At 43.1% G+C, this 16,353-nt stretch overlaps 1 protein-coding gene across 4 annotated transcripts in view; it reads left to right on the top strand.

Moving 5' to 3' along the window:
• LOC146662579 (disco-interacting protein 2 homolog C-like) overlaps positions 1-16,353 on the top strand; it is an 80,498-nt gene that overhangs the window by 56,369 nt on the left and 7,776 nt on the right. For all 4 annotated transcript variants that reach the window (XM_085419282.1, XM_085419283.1, XM_085419280.1 and 1 more), the window contains 14 exons: positions 13-221; positions 2,144-2,258; positions 2,512-2,713; positions 2,802-2,902; positions 4,951-5,031; positions 5,428-5,551; positions 5,647-5,768; positions 5,949-6,060; positions 7,517-7,626; positions 8,001-8,131; positions 9,947-10,115; positions 12,476-12,646; positions 13,860-13,921; positions 14,007-14,064. In XM_085419282.1, coding sequence (XP_085275408.1) covers positions 13-221; positions 2,144-2,258; positions 2,512-2,713; positions 2,802-2,902; positions 4,951-5,031; positions 5,428-5,551; positions 5,647-5,768; positions 5,949-6,060; positions 7,517-7,626; positions 8,001-8,131; positions 9,947-10,115; positions 12,476-12,646; positions 13,860-13,921; positions 14,007-14,064 — 1,767 coding nt within the window. The remainder of the gene's footprint in view (positions 1-12; positions 222-2,143; positions 2,259-2,511; positions 2,714-2,801; positions 2,903-4,950; positions 5,032-5,427; positions 5,552-5,646; positions 5,769-5,948; positions 6,061-7,516; positions 7,627-8,000; positions 8,132-9,946; positions 10,116-12,475; positions 12,647-13,859; positions 13,922-14,006; positions 14,065-16,353) is intronic.

Raw genomic sequence — 16,353 nt, 5'->3', positions numbered from 1 at the left:
TGTCCTCTGCAGGTTTACCCGGTGAGCTCCAGCGGGGGGTTGATCAGTGAGTACGCCTTCGTGCGTACTGGCCTGCTGGGCTTCATTGGCCCCGGCGGCCTCGTCTTCATCACAGGCAAGATGGACGGGCTCATCATGGTGAGCGGGCGGAGGCACAATGCCGATGACATCGTTGCCACTGCACTCGCAGTGGAGCCAATGAAATTCGTCTACAGGGGCAGGTGAGTGTGAAGTGGGTGGGGTTTGAGGGTCACAATAGACTGTATATAAAAGATGAACGTAGGTCCATCCCTCGCTTGTTGTTTCAAAACAACAAGATGGCCACAGTGCACACGCTCAGCTTCACAATTCAAACAGAAGGTGTCTTAGTGGCCATCTTTTACCTCCAGTCTGTGGTCGTCGCCATGAGTCATCATAACTCTCCATTAACTGGAACGGCTCCTGACAGAGATCAGAGGTTTCCAGCAGTTTGTGACCTTTCAGTTCTGCCACCAAAAGATGTTTTATGTGTATATAAAATGTTAATGACAGACAGTTCTGATTAATAACAGCAAATTTGGTTTTGGAAAAGAAACAAACCTGAAAACAGTTTAGCTCAATTTAGCTCCAGGTTTTAAAATGTTAAAACACAAAGACTAAAGTTTGCTGGACTTGAAAATGTAATATTGCAGTCACACATTTCTCAAATGTCACATGACTCGACCGCCAGCGAATCGGTTTTTATTTTATTATCTTTTTTATCATCGTTCCTATCGACAGAAGCTGAAAACCAGCGAGATGTCCGACATCGGTACGGTGGCTGATAAATGCTGATACGCTGATAAATGAGCAATGCCATCGCTCATAATAAATCTAATAAAGTAGAGCAATAGTGGATGAATCCAGAAACAGTAATAGAGTGAAGTTTAATTGTGTCCACGGCCACCGAGCAGGAAATTCATCTTTTACCTGACAGCCTCTGATGACGCTTCCCGGAGCTATTTAAAGTTTCTACTCAGGGAGGAAGCAGCTGCAGAAACAGTCTCAGGAAACATGAAGAAGAAAGGCTGAAAGTCCATCAGGTTTCATTATACCAGCATCCATGTTTGCCTTTAGTTTCTGCTTTTGGGCTTCATTACAGGAAAAACGAAGACGACAGAGAAGAAGAAAATATGTAAAGAGAGGAAATATGCAGTGAAACAAGGAAAGGAAGCAAAGGATTGAATAAGGATGCAGGAAATAAGGTGACAAGGGTAGAAAAGGTGATATGCAAAAAAGAAGGAGGAAATCAAGAAAAGGACATGTAGTGAAACAGGGAAGTAAGAAGGAGTCATGGAAACAATATTTAGACATTTAGAAATAAAGGAAATAAGGAAACAAAGATGTTTAAAAGTATATAAATAAGGATGAAATGAAGGAAATGAGGAAAAGGAAAAATAAGGAAAAAGCAAAGGGATGAAATGAAAAAACAAACCAAGGGAATGGAAACAAGCACAAGGAACAGAATGAGCAAATAAGGGTGATAAGGAAGCTAGTTATAAGGGCAGAAAGAAGGACACATGAAAAGCCAAGGAGAAATGAAACAGACGAAGGAAGGAAGGGAAATAAAGAAGAGCGACGAGGAGGAAGAGGTTATGAAACAAGGAAAGCAAATGAAGAAGGATCCATGGAAAAAAATGAAATTGACAAACAAAGGCGATAAGGAAAGAACGAAGACTTGGGAACCCACCTTCATCAAACTGTCCATCTGCAGCGACCTCTCAGAGTTTCTCAGTGACCACTGCTGCGCTCCTCGCAGTGTGACATCACACACTCGCAGTGTGAAAAAAGTAAAGGAAACACATTTTTCACGTCTGGACATCAATCTAGATAATCCATCATAAGCTGTACTTTATTTATCCTTCGTGAAATAACTGTGTCACAAACAACAGGAACCGACCAGTCAGCCAATAAATAACAGAATGGAAAAAATAGATGATAAAACTCGTCAGAATAGCTTAATAAAATAAAACTGCTCTACTAGAAAGAGCTCAATAAATAGAACAAAATAAAAGACAAAGAAAGCAGCTTGATGGGTAAATCAAGCTGAATAGAATTAACACAGTGGAATAAAACATTATTCATGTAATAGAAAACAAACAGGTTGGTGTTGCTGTCTGTGCAGGATAGCTGTGTTCTCTGTGACGGTGCTGAGAGATGAGAGGATCGTGGTGGTGGCCGAGCAGAGACCGGACTCCACGGAGGAGGACAGCTTCCAGTGGATGAGCCGCGTACTGCAGGTGCTTTCCCTGCACGTTCAAATGTGATGCAATGCAGCCTTATTGCATTTAGATCAAGTCTTATTTGAAATGTCGTTTTCTTGCGGTTATGTTGGACACTGTGTAGGACACTTGGATCGTGTACTGTGTTTGGTGTGTCTTACTCCACTTAGATATGTGTGTATTGTGTTAGACTACTCTCAGCAAAGCGAGTTACCCCATGGGGACGTTAAATCCCATCTGCAGTCTGACCAAACTCCCTCATGACTCTCAGGCCATAGACAGCATCCACGGGGTGGGCGTCTTCTGTCTGGCTCTGGTGCCGGCCAACACCCTTCCCAAGACTCCTCTGGGCGGCATCCACCTGTCGGAGATCAAGCAGCTGTACCTGGAGGGGGGGCTTCACCCCTGCAATGTCCTGATGTGCCCCCACACCTGTGTCACCAACCTGCCCAAACCGCGGCAGAAACAGCCAGGTGGGTGAGGGTCTGCTCAGGGTCTTTAGGTGGTAACCTTGTGGGTAGTTGTAGTTGTTGATGTGCTGATTGTGTCTGTGTGTGGCAGAGATCGGTCCCGCCTCTGTGATGGTGGGAAATCTGGTGTCAGGGAAGAGAATCGCTCAGGCCAGCGGCAGAGACCTGGGACAGACTGATGATAACGACCAGGTGAGGCAAACAGCTGCGTAACAAAGTCTCAGCTCAAGAAATAACATCACAACTCCGTTTAAACCAAGCTCTGCCCAAAAAAAGGTAACTTTATGTTGAAAAGCCGAGAGATCAGAAGATCATTGAGTAAGCGACAAGTTGACTGACAGGAAGAGTAATCTGCTACACTTCTGATAAACTATTAATAATTCAGTCAAGCAAAATCATCAAATCTCTTTGACTCCATCGTCTAGAACATTTTTCATCTCTTCTATGTTTGACATCAAACAGAATATTTTGTATGAAAAGTCGTGTCAAGACTTCACCTTCACTTATGACTCAGTAAACTCTGATGGAAGTTGTTCAGTCCTCCATAAATATTTGCCAAACTAATCGTCTGCATAGTCGAATAACCACAAACACACAGACACTTGGACTCGTGCACGCTTTGTCAGGTACACACAGCTTCTGGGCTGGAGCCTCTTTTGTCTTCACAGATGCTTCATGCTTACATTAAACAAGGTGCTGCAATCCTGCTGGATCAGCAAAGATCAGAAGATGGGTACACTGCCCATGTCATAATAGCATGAGCGTGGTCAGCAACAATACTCTGGTAGGCTGTGATGTTTAACTGATACTCAGTTGATACTAAGAGTCCCAAAGTGTGCAAAGAAAATATCCCCCACAACATTACACCAAACCAAACAAGCCAGGATGGATGCCTTTGTGTTTTTGTACCAGATTCATCAGACTCAGACCGGAAACATTTGTCCAGTCTTCTGTTGCCACTTTTGGTGACTGAGTATGAGCTGCAGGGGCACCCAGTGTGGTCCTTTGTTGCTGCAGCTCATTTTCAGAGATGCTCTTCTGCAGACATTGGCTGTGACGATGGGTTATCTGAGTTAGTGTTGCCTTCCTGTCAGCTGCAAGGCAACATGGCATTTTCACAAAGAAACCTGCCACTCAGTGGATATTCTCTCTCTTTCGGCTCATTCTCTCTAAACCCAAGAGAGGGATGTGGAAAAATCCCAGCAGATCAGCTGCTTCTGAAATACTCAGATAAGACACTTAAAAACCTTTCTTCCTCCGTGATGCTCAGTTTGAACTTCAGCAGGTCGTCGTTTTTGTGACTCCTCTATACTCTGTATCCTCCCTCTCATGGGTGAATACGGTGGTACGAGGTTTTGGAAGCTGATAAAAACACATTTTAAAAAATCTATTATACAGTACTTTTAGGTAATTAAAATGTTGCTTAAAGTTTTAATCTTGCTGAAACAAGAAGTTGCTCCTCTTTACTTTAATAGAAATATTTTGATGTCTTGTTTTTAGGAAATCTGCTGAAATGTTAATGAGCAGCTACAGAACTGGGAGAAGTTGCAAATTTGACATTTTATGAAAACAACACATCTAGAAAAAACTGTTTTTATGAAAAGGACAAATTGATTTATGAACATAAACTGACAATTAACTTTCTGAACAGGCCGCCTACTTTTTCAACTGCCTGATGGAGCCAGATTTTCAGCATCATTCAAGTCAGTCAGTCTGCATCATTTAACTGCCTGTAAATATAATCTTTAGAGGCAGTTTTTTGTTTTTTTCACCTGCTTTGAAATTTCACCGCCTGTGATATTGATTAAACTGCTTTAACGTGCCGGACAGAAGGCAGAGACTCAGCAGTAAAAAGCAGTAAGTGGTGAGTAAGCACACGTTGACATGGAGTTCCTCGATGCTAAAAACTTTTTGTACATGCGCTGCACTCCCTCTGTGCTATCAGCTCTGTTTCACTTCAATGTCTCTTGTCTGCTTTGCAGTTTTATCTCAAAATGCTGATGTTGCAATAATTGAAATGATGGGAGAAATGTATCATTTTATTCTCCTTGTAAACGTGTTTGATGCACCTCTGCTGTTTTTTGAATTACATCAGCAACTTGAACTATTTACAGAAATCAGATCACACACACACGCGCACACACACGCGCACACACACGCGCACACACACACACACACACACACACACAGATTAAGCTGTCAAAGTGTGTGTAAAACAAGTGTTTATTTCTGTTTTGCAGTTTCTGTTCCTGTCCGAGGTTTTGCAGTGGCGAGCTCAGACCACACCGGACCACATCCTCTACACCCTGCTCAGCTCTCGGGTACCAGCACACTCGCGCACAACTGACCACCGTAAAAAATTGTACATTTTGAACCGTATAACCTGCTGCTGGTGAACTGTAGGTGAAAGATCTGTAGATCAGTCATCACGTCTCTGTGATGTTAAGATGCTGAATGCAAGGAGAATAAAAGTGGATTATAATCGATACCAAAACGGATCTTTATCCATGGAATCAGTGGCTTAAAATCAGGAATTTCAGGCTTCATTATCATGGTTAATTTAAGTAAATAAATAAAAACAGGTTAACGATGATTATGAGCTAATTCAAGCAAGTAGAAAACTGAACAATAACAAGATGAACTGCAGTTTTTGTCCTTTGAGTGTGGCAGGTTGCTTCTTGATGGCTCACACCGTTCCCCCCTCTCACCTCCCGCAGGGGGCAGTGTCCAGCTCTCTCACCTGTCTGCAGCTGCATAAGAGGGCGGAGCGAGTGGCAGCTCTGCTGATGGAGAGAGGCGGTCTGCAGGAAGGAGATCATGTCGCTCTGGTGTACCCGCCAGGTGAGAGACGATGCAGATGTTCAATGTACTTTTCAGGTGACAGCACCTGGACACTGCAAGCATCGTTCACACCTGTGTGTCTGCTTCTTCTGCAGGTATAGACCTGATCGCAGCCTTTTACGGCTGCCTGTACGCCGGCTGTGTTCCCATCACAGTGCGACCGCCTCACCCTCAGAACATCTCCACCACCCTGCCCACTGTTAAGATGATTGTCGAGGTCAGACTCTTAATTTGTCTGTTAAACCGATGCGGTTTCTCTTTCAGTCAGACCTCCAAGGTTCAAGCTCTCGCTCCCAGCTAATTCCAGACTCGTATGGCTCTGGCTGACTTCTGATCTCCTCTGGGGAAAAAAGGGAGCTTAATTTCTTCTTCTGTCTTTCTCTTTCTAATTGTGCAGGTGAGTCACTCGGCGTGTGTGATGACCACCGCCGTCATCTGTAAGCTGCTGCGCTCCAAAGAGGCCATGGCCACGGTGGACATCAGGAACTGGCCCCCAGTGCTGGACACCGGTACAGCGTTTCATTCATATCCGCACTGGGAAATCACGCTACTTTAATTTAACATAAATGCAGGTCGTGCACAGCCGCCTCACAATGAAGTCTGAGTAGTTCTGGTTGCAGATATAAACCTAAAGAATGCACATTAAATGAAATCCTCTGCTGTGATGAAACCTGCCTTTACAGCTCCATCACTCTGTGATTTATCAGAAAATAAAAACTCGCTGTAGCTGCAAGTCTGTTATCAGTTTATTGAATTGATGCGTGTGGAAGTGTCTTTTCCACACCCCTCAGTCCATATCGCCGCTAGTGTTTGGTCTGCTGTCAGCACGGGTCTGAATCGAATTAACTGAATTACAATTTTGGCTTCCAATTATTATTAAAACAAAAATAATTCTGTTTCTTTATGTGCGTGTTATAAATCACAGACACTCTTTCCCTTTGTTTTTGCCCTTCAAGAAAAATCTCCAAATCGCTCTACTGAGTTCAGCTGAGCCAAGATGACTAAAAGCAAAGAATAAGATCTAGATCACCCTTTAAATAGAACAACTGGAACACTTAATGTTTTCTTCAGTGAACCCACTAAAGAAATTGGTTATCTGCACCTGCTGTGGTTTTGGGATCACTTAGGGTTCACTTTCATGTGACAGTTGGCCGCCTGTTTCAGCTCCCTGTCCTTCGTCCTGTGGTTGCCATCCAAATCTCCGGCTGCTTAAACTCACCCCAGAGAACCAAACCTTTCACAGCCTGCAGTCTGGAGGTGCAACTGCCTATTAATGAGTGCACAGACCGGACAGGCTTCATCTAGGCAGGTCAAAATTTCAAGACAGGTGCGGACCAGATTAAATGTGAGAGCCTTGAGTTTAGTGCACGCTGTAGAGATTTTCTTACCAGCAACAAATCTCCAGCTAGTCAGAAACTGGTCAGATGAGAACATGTGAACTGTGCATGGATGATCATTTAAATATGAAGTTTGTAGGTTTGTGAAAAATATCAGAGGGACCAACATATTCCCTGTGACTGCAAAACAGAGATACATATTCAGATGAATATTCAGATACATGCTCTTCTCACACACATACACCCGGTGGGTGAGTGCCACTGATTATAAAGGAATATCTCACCCAGCGTAACGCCGATACTCAGTGATGTAGGACAGGGATCTATCAGGCTGCAGTTGCACACACAGAGCTTGTTAGCACTGTTCGTTGTTGGTTCTGTCTTCCCTTGGGATTTGTTAACAGTGAGAGAAACACAGAGTATCACCATGCTTGTGCTTTAAAGCGGTCTCTTCTTATATGTGAGACATCAGTCATGTTGCTGTGATTCTGCTGCAGCAGAGTATTTGAGGCCCTTTTCTCTCTGGGTTCAGCTGGAGGTCAGTGTTTGAAATGAGACTGTGCTCTTGAGTGCAATGAAATAAATATATATGTGTGTGTGTTTGTGTGTGTGTGTGTGCATGCTGCAGATGACCTGCCAAAGAAGAAGCCTCCAGCTCTCTATAAGCCCACCAACCCAGACGGCCTGGCCTATCTGGACTTCAGCGTGTCGACGACCGGCATGCTGGCCGGAGTTCAGGTCAGCTCAGCCCTAATCCTCACCAAACCACTGCCGCCTGGTCCCACTCCCCTCCTCTTCCTCCTCCTCCAGTCATTACTTTTCTTATTCCAGAGGGAAATTCAGCCATCAGAGCAGCAGCAAAATGAGTAAACAGAAAGCAGAATGAAAGCACATTTGGCTCACAGTTGAAGGGCTTAGTCCAAACACACAAACCGCTTCTTCCAACTAAGATGTCGCTCGCTTTTCAAAGATTCATTTACCGGGGGGAAAAATGTGAAATGTTTTACTTTAAATTTAAATTCATTGTGAACCTTCCTATCTTGCTCCTTGTTTGTCTTTTTGTGTGTTTCGTGTGTCTCTCTCCCTCCCCTCTCGTCTCCTCTCTGCTCCAGATGTCCCATAATGCAGTTGCAGCCTTCTGTCGGTCAGTGAAGCTGCAGTGTGAGCTGTACCCGTCCAGAGAAGTTGCCATCTGTCTGGATCCCTACTGCGGCCTCGGCTTCGTCCTCTGGTGTCTCTGCAGGTTGGTGCAGCTCCTAAATGCATCTCCACCCACTTACAAACCATTAAATATGCATTTTGCACTCTTTGAGGATCCTCCAGTCATTTCATTTTGCACTTCTTTACGTTAAAGAATGGATGGTCCAAATCAAAGCAGCACAGATATGAGCTTGTACTGTATGTAGCTGCAGTAACTTAGTATCCCACTTAAGACAATGTGTATTATTCAATCAGATTCAACATAGCTCATCAAGCAGCTCAGAGCAGATAAGGAGGACAGGAACTGGCAGGAATGGCACAGAAAATTTTTAGTCCCTATTCAAGCTAAGCACTCTGAAACACTCCCGCCGTGGTTTGAAGGATGGAACAAAACTATGTCCGAGGTGCAAAATCAAAGGCACACCCACTGTACTCCCAAAGTAACTCCCAGGTTTCCAGAAAAGTAAATAAAAGCAGATGTTTTGTGAATCATTAAAGCCCTACATCTGTTTTAAGGATTAATACTCTTATTTACCCTCTCAGGCTCAAATTGAGTTTTTGTTGCTAATGCACAACCGAGTCCTGCAGTGGTACTTCTGAGTAAAAACAACTCATAAAATATGTACGTGGGGTAATCAGGTTGTTAGTTTTTAACTGTTGCAAATCAGCAACACCTGCCTCGAGAGGGTTAATATATATTTATGTATTTAAGTTCATTTTAAAATGCTTTACTTCTGTTTCATGACTTCATCTTTCTTTGTTTTTTTCATTTAATAATGTGTGCAGTGGGTTTCAAACCTGAGCTGCATGCACCACGAGTACTGCAGCACGCTGCTAAAAACAAGCTTGCATGTTGTTATTTTGAACACCCTCCTGTTAAATGGGGGGGAAGGAAAACCTTAAGTTGAACAATGCTTAAAAACTGCTTCACTATATGGATGTAACATGACACAGGCTGGGAACTACAGATTGGAGCCCCCCCCTTTCTTTTACTCTTGCATTATATTGCATGAACCTGTGGATGCAGTGACTCATTGTGTTTGCTGACAACACTTAGTGGCAATTTAAGAAATTCATAAATAAATATAACTTTTTTATGTTGAACATTTAAAATATTCTAAAGTATTTGAGCATTTCCTGCCCAGATAACCTGAATCCACGTCCTGGAAGAGTTGGGTCGAGTTGTAAATAATAAATTGTCTTACTCTTTGAGTGTAAGACAATTTAAGTGTTTATTGATGTATTTTCAGTAAAAGGGGGGAAAATTAGCTTTTTAACATGGAAGGTTTGGTTATACTCATCCCTACCTCACCCTCTTAAAATACAAGAACAGTGATTTATACTTATTGATAATAATAATAAGTAATATTAATGTTTAAAGGTCTCCGTCTGAAACTCGACAGTCTTTAAATCGTTAAATCTTGGCTCCAGCCTGCAGGTCTGCTTACTTTCAAATCTTCTTCTCATAAATACTCAACTCGTCTGGAGCCGATATCTGCTGCTAAATGTCTTCGGAATAAAACAAATCATCCTCGGCTTGAGGATTTCACGTCGTCCTCGCTGACAGTAGCTCACATTTACATCAGATTGTTACACAACCCTGTGGTGCTGGTTGGCCGGTTTCTCAGGACAATAAATCATAGTCTTAGCAAGTGTGACTGGTTATAGAGTGAGTGAATGTTAGTTTTACTGTCCAAACCAGTGCAGTACATAACCAGATCATCAACACTCGTCAGTCTCCTGATGTTGTTAGTGCTTGTAAGCATGTCATCCATTTTTAAATTTGTGTTATTGTTCTGAGTCGGCACATGCAGATCCCCGACACACACACACTGAAAAGCCTTTGTGTTGTCTGCAGCGTGTATTCTGGCCACCAGTCCATCCTGATCCCGCCGGTGGAGCTGGAGTCCAACCCAGCGCTGTGGCTGCTGGCCGTCAGCCAGCTGAGGGTGCGAGACACCTTCTGCTCCTACAGCGTCATGGAGCTCTGCACCAAAGGACTCGGCCTGCAGACCGAGGCGCTCAAGGTCAGCACAACAGTGAGACGAGCAACGTGTCGGTTTCAAGTTCTGTCTGTTTACATATTTAAGTCCATTTTCAAACATGGGAGGTTTTGCAGAAGGCTGCAGATGCAGAAGAGCGGGCTGCAATGTTTTTCTTCATCTAGATGTGATATCTTCAATGTTTTTATTACTTTGTGTGCAAAAGAGAAGCTCTGTCATGCCCTGGTTTTTGTTTTGTTGGATTAGAGTTCAGGCTTTAAGTGTTTGAAGAGTTCATTTCTGTGTGACGAGCTTCAGTTTCCAGCCTGTGTTTTGGTTCTTGTGGTAGTTCAAGTTCCTGCTTGTTTTTCCCTCTCTCTCATCTTTATGCCTCTGTCCCCATGTCTGCTGTGTGTCTTCTTGTTTCCATGTTTACTGTGTTTTCCTTTGGATTGTTTCCTCTACTCGTGATAGGTGGGAGTGTTCATGTCTGTATCACTTTCCTTTGGTTACTTCCTTTACTTTTTACTTTTGTTTTCTTTCACGTCCTGTGTTAGTTTTGCTTCCTGTCTCCCTCTGAATGTCCTGATTGTCCTGTTACCCTCGTGTTGGTCCTTCCCTAATCAGCCCTCCCTGTCTATGAATAGTCCTGTCTTCCCCTTGAGCCTCGATTATACTCTGCTGCAGACACAGACAGCTGGAGACACGACAGTCGCGCAGTCATTCCTGTTGTACTTCTTTAATATTCACCTGCTGGACACATGCAGGTGGTGCATTGTAGTGTAGTCTCTGTAACAGCATCTGCTATGCTCCAAACATTTATTTATTTGTTTCTTTACTTTCTGACCTCTATTGTTTTGGATTCTCTGTTAAGAGATGTTAGCAGTATTTGGATCCTCACCCTTACAATCCACACATCCTGACATAAGAACAATGGACAGCACTCGTATACATCACACAGTGAAAGAAAAAGCCAGACTCACTGTAAATGTTTCATGCAGCTTGCCTGCCTCGTCCACAGTGCTGCAGGCACTGTGAAGTTCTTGTTGAGTAGAGTAACTCTACTCCGAGCCTGCAGGTGGATCTGCTTGGAGGAGTCAAAAATAAAAAATGAAGACTTAGAAAACACAGCTTGCTTGGTTTTAACAGGAACCATGAAAATAGAAATATGACCGTCGGCATTTACTGAGCTTCCCTAAAAAATCGTATTTGTTTTTAGTACTTGTGGCTTATAGCAAGACAGGTTCAAACCTCTAAGCTGGCCTGTGTGGAGTTGAATGTGCTGCGTGGGTTCCCTCTGGCTACTCTGGCTTCCTCCCACAGTTCAAAGACATACATGTTAGGTTAGTTGAGTCCATACTGGCCAGAGGTGCGAACGCAGAGTAGTTAAAGCACCTTAGAGAAGATAATAAAGTGCTGTGTGAAAAGGTGAGTGTGGGTTGGAGTGTAAATTGCTTTGAGTGGTCGATCCCCTACAGTTCAAAGCCTGCTCTGTAAAACATGGCCTTCTAATAGATATATATGTTTTTCTTTGGTCCATACAGATGTCAGGACCGTGTTTTTCCCAAAGTTAGACTCAGTCAGTGAGAACATGTACAAATATGTTATCTTGCAAAAGAAGGCACACCAACCAAGTTCCTCTAGTTGTTGCTCTGTTTATCAGCCTCTGTGAGTTTGTTGTGTCAGCATGTAAACAAGCTCCCCACCTGCTGCGAGTACTGGTTAATGTGGATCTTGACGTTTTACCAAATCTCCAGAGCAGAACTGTTGTCTTGTGCTCTCAAAGATGTTTGAGTTGTCTGAATGTGGTCACAGTGGCTAAACCTTCAAAATAAGACGACGGAACAGTAAAGTGACACAGCTGATAAACCCACAGCCTCCATGTGAGTGAGCAGACAGCAGCTCCACCAAGTCTGACACTGCTTAGCTCACTTCCCTCACGCTCTCCTCTGCTCAGCGGTAATAAACTCTGTCTCCATCTGCTCAGCCCGAGGACACATCTGAAAGCTGGAGTTACAGACACCGACGCCTCTGATTGGTCACGGATAGAAGCCACAGAGTTAATTTTAGTGACTATCTGTCTTTAAGTTTCCATGGAGACTGAGCGTTAAACGCTGAGAGAAAAGCAGAAACAAAGCACTTTTTTCTTGTCTCCTTTACAGCTACAGATGAAGCAAACTTTATACTTTTGTACTTTTTTATTTTTAGTCACAGTTTTTCTTTTTTATGTAACACCTACACAAGAAGGGATTTGAGCGTCGTATTATTCTGGTGAACTAAGTAGGTTAAAGAGGCAGAAAGTCAGAAGAAAAACTTTATATTTGAAAGGGTTTTTCTCTCATTCCAGCAGTCCACAGCTGGACTCTCTGGGATTAGATATAATTTTCCTTTCGTCTCTTTCGCAGGCTCGGGGTCTGGATCTGTCCCGGGTTCGAGCCTGTGTAGTGGTGGCAGAGGAGAGGCCCAGGATGGCGCTCACACTCTCTTTCTCTAAGCTCTTCAAAGACCTCGGCCTTCACCCGCGCTCTGTCAGCACAGCCTTCGGCTGCAGAGTCAACCTGGCCATTTGCCTGCAGGTAAAAAGCAAACCAGCTGCTCCTGCAGACTATTCTGTACGTGCAGTTATCACAAAAACTTGGTAGAGTTCAGATGGAGCTTTGCACTCAACGGTTTTATCCTTCTAAGTATTCTGCAGCTTAAATTCTTTGAATTTTTATCAGTGGGTTAGGGATGTTCCTGCTCACTGATTTCTAGTCCCTAAGTAGGAAAACTTGGACAAGGTTAAACTTTGTCTAAAGAAATACTTGAAACTGTTAATCAGATGGTTTGACAATAAAAATTATATTTTCTAAGCCACTGAAAGCTGTTACATTGCACATACGCAGTGTCAGGTTAGATTACCAAATGCACCGAGGATGAGCAATGCACACAAGTGGCCGTATTTCTGATTTGCATGGAAATCGTGCAGATTTATTATCCCCAAAGTCGGTCTGTCTTAAGGTGGAGCCGAGGTTTATACAGACAGTGGTTAATGGATATCAATTGTAAGACTTCCTCCTACGTGCACTGGTAATTGCTTATCAGGAGATCTTCAGACAGACTACCTTATAGTAAGAAATCATAAAACAAAACCCCAATCATGACAAACTTACTTTGTGAAAGTCGCCAGGAAGTCGTCCAAACTAGCGCTCCCATCGTCATTGTTTGGGAGCTTTCCTCATGATATCCTTGCATGTGAAAGCAAAATTAAATTGAAAACTTGTAATAATAAATCAGTAGATTTAACCCAGTTAGTGACCTAATCTTCCTCATCTTTAGAGTTTCCTTTTGAAATGTCCTGGATTTGCTTCCTCTGTATATTCGCATAAAGGAATCTGTTTGTACCTCCTTTCCTGTGCCTCCCCCTCCCTCCTCTTGTGTCGGCACCAAACCCTTTGTTTTGGCACCACAGTGGCTCATGTGTAGTGCTGTTGTCTGACCCAGGAGGCTCCTGGTTTTAAGCCCAGGTCAGGGCTGGGCTCTTCTGTTGGACTTCAACAGGTTTCCTGAATCCTGCGACTATTAATAATCCTCATATGAGGATCAGTTAAACGTAGAGAGCAAATATCACTGCAATATCCCACTTAGCTTCACTTCTTCTTAGCTTCTTAAACCAAAAATAGTATTTTTTTAGCTGCTTCTCTCCCGTTTAAGTTGTTCACCCACTGTACAGTCAGCTCATCGCTCCAGTGAAACGCTGTCGGAGAGTTTGGGAAACTAAATCTTTCTGATCACTGTGATTGGCTGCAGGGCACTTCAGGGCCGGACCCCACTACTGTGTACGTAGACATGAGAGCGCTGCGTCACGACAGGTACGGTAACCTGTCAGTAAGTCCCGTCAGCCGTCTTCCTCTCGCTTTACTGCAAGAAGTTTTGACGATAACACATTTGTTCCAGGGTTCGATTAGTGGAGAGAGGTTCTCCTCACAGTCTCCCCTTGATGGAGTCTGGCAAGGTGAGTGCATTAATATTTATACATTAAAATTTGCATGTAGTTTCAAATCAAATCAAAGCATCCAATCAGCATAGTGCTAAGAAGTACAAGAGGTTTCATTAAACCCCACAGAAGTTCAAGTTCCACATGAGAGGCGATTCATGAAATTTTAGGTGAAACATGAACCGACACTGAGCAGCTGACAGCAAATTACCAAAGACACGCCGGGATGAAGATGTAATTTTAATGGCAGCACGTTCCAGGACTATTCTCTGCTTTTCACTGCGTGTCCTCCCACATTCAGTGAGTCAAAACAGACAGCAGGTTTGAGTCGATGACGAGCCTTCAAATGTTCATCCTCCCTTTCTGTCGGTGGGCATGTGGGAGGAGAGAGACGACTATTAGATAGCTGTCAAACATGCGTGCTTGTCCATTAGTGCAACTGCAGAGCTGCCCGACCCGAAAAGTTTTACAAGTTTTAGATTAGGATTCATGTGGATGTGAGGAGGAAGCCTTAAACGTACCCTAGAAAACCCTGTAACGTATCAGACCATTTTTATTTGCGATGTCTGAGCCTTTTCCAAATCTCTGCCTCAAAAGACAATTGAAAGATTTCTTTGTGGAGGCCTCTGGGTGAATTTTATGCCAAAATCTAAAGGATGCGATGCTTACGCTCAGTGCCTCTCAGTTCATGCGCGGTTCGAGCTCAGAGTTGGAACTTTGCCACTTCTACAGCCTTCAGAGTGACTTTGAGCCCCAACAAAGTCTAAAACAGACAATTATAAAAACGTGTCACCCATCATAGAGTTGAAGTAGCCACAGAGACCAAACCCCCTTTTTTTATAGCAGGCTGTGCGCATGAGGTTAGAGATTGAGTAACTTTTTGAGCCAGTCCTCTAACGTTAGAGGAACTGTAATTTTTTTTAACTTCCATGTTCATTTTTCAGTCTCTAGAAACTCTTACTTAGCTCAGCAAAGCTGCTGTTTAGTCACTTTTTACGTGTAGCAGGAAATAAAAAGGGTGTCTTGTAATGATGGCTATATTATTTAAATAAAAAAGTTTTGACTCTCACATGTGTTACCATGACAATGTATACCATTTATTATATAGGAAACTATTTACTTCTTGATGTACAAATAACTGTGACAAAATGCAAAAAAATAAAGACATTGCAGCTACTCATGTGCACCTGGCAGATGGCAAAGGAAGAAAAAATCATAACCTTTGGTAAACGGCTCGCCCACATTTAGTAGCTGCAGACCAGTGAAACCAGGTTATTTTTAGAGTACATTTAAAAACAGCAAATGCTGAACAGCGTGTTATTTGAAGCTTATTTCTTTGCATTTGTCTTTCCATGTATCAGTGAAAGGACAGCTGCTGAGCAGCCTTTTTGGCTTTTGCTGCGGCAGAAATATGAAACTCACACTAGGATATTTAGTGAGGTTTAAACAGTGATTTCTAATGCTGTAATTAGAAGAAACATCAGTGGTATAAATGTTTAGCAGACTAATAAAATTAGTTTGGTTTAAGTCAGTTTATGTGGTGAAAAAAGCTCAACATGCCACGTCATGTTTCAAATCACCGTGAGCTTTGCAGAGTCGGTGAGGGTCGAGTGTTTGGGACAGTGCCATAACATTTCTAATAAAGAAGGCAGAGGGCACCTGACTTTAAACAGAAACCTATGGAACCGTGCTCATTTTCACTTATTCATTGTTGCTTATTATTTGTGTTTTACGGTGCTGCATTATTTCTCTTTACATCTGTTTATGGTTTGGCACAAAGGGAGTAACATCGATTACTGACTCCAGACTTCATACAGCTTGTAACATCATGCTCCTCTATAACTCACTCCTGCTTCTGCCCCTGAAAAACATAAATTGGTGACAGTAACATAGATCGTATGTATGTCGCAGATTTCTTGGTGTTTTAAGAGCAGGTGTGACATGCCTGACCTACAGCGATACACAGAAAACCAAGAAAACCCAACAGTCAGATGAGCAAACACTTTGGCAACAGTGGGAAGGAAGAACTCTCTTTTAACAGGAAGAAACTGGGACTGGTTGGGGATGGAAGACACGTTGTGCAAAACACATGTTGTGGAAGAGAGACGACTCCAAACTGGAATTTCTTTAAAATCAGAGGAGTTGCCACTGGTGGCCATTGGAAAAGGTAGCAAAGTTGTTGCCCATGACCTCTGGAAAAAGGTTAGCCTTTCTCATATGTAGGACAGAGCAGGAAATCTCCAGCCTCAGATGTGTCGTGACTACTGGAAATACTCTGGTTTAGCAGAGAGAGATGCCTGGAATGAA

This window comes from Rhamphochromis longiceps, linkage group LG9 (genome assembly GCF_057381845.1).
Source record: "Rhamphochromis longiceps isolate RC_006_pf linkage group LG9, R_longiceps_female_GT1.1, whole genome shotgun sequence".
Taxonomy (NCBI): domain Eukaryota; kingdom Metazoa; phylum Chordata; class Actinopteri; order Cichliformes; family Cichlidae; genus Rhamphochromis; species Rhamphochromis longiceps.
This window is presented reverse-complemented; position numbering and strand designations above follow the sequence as displayed.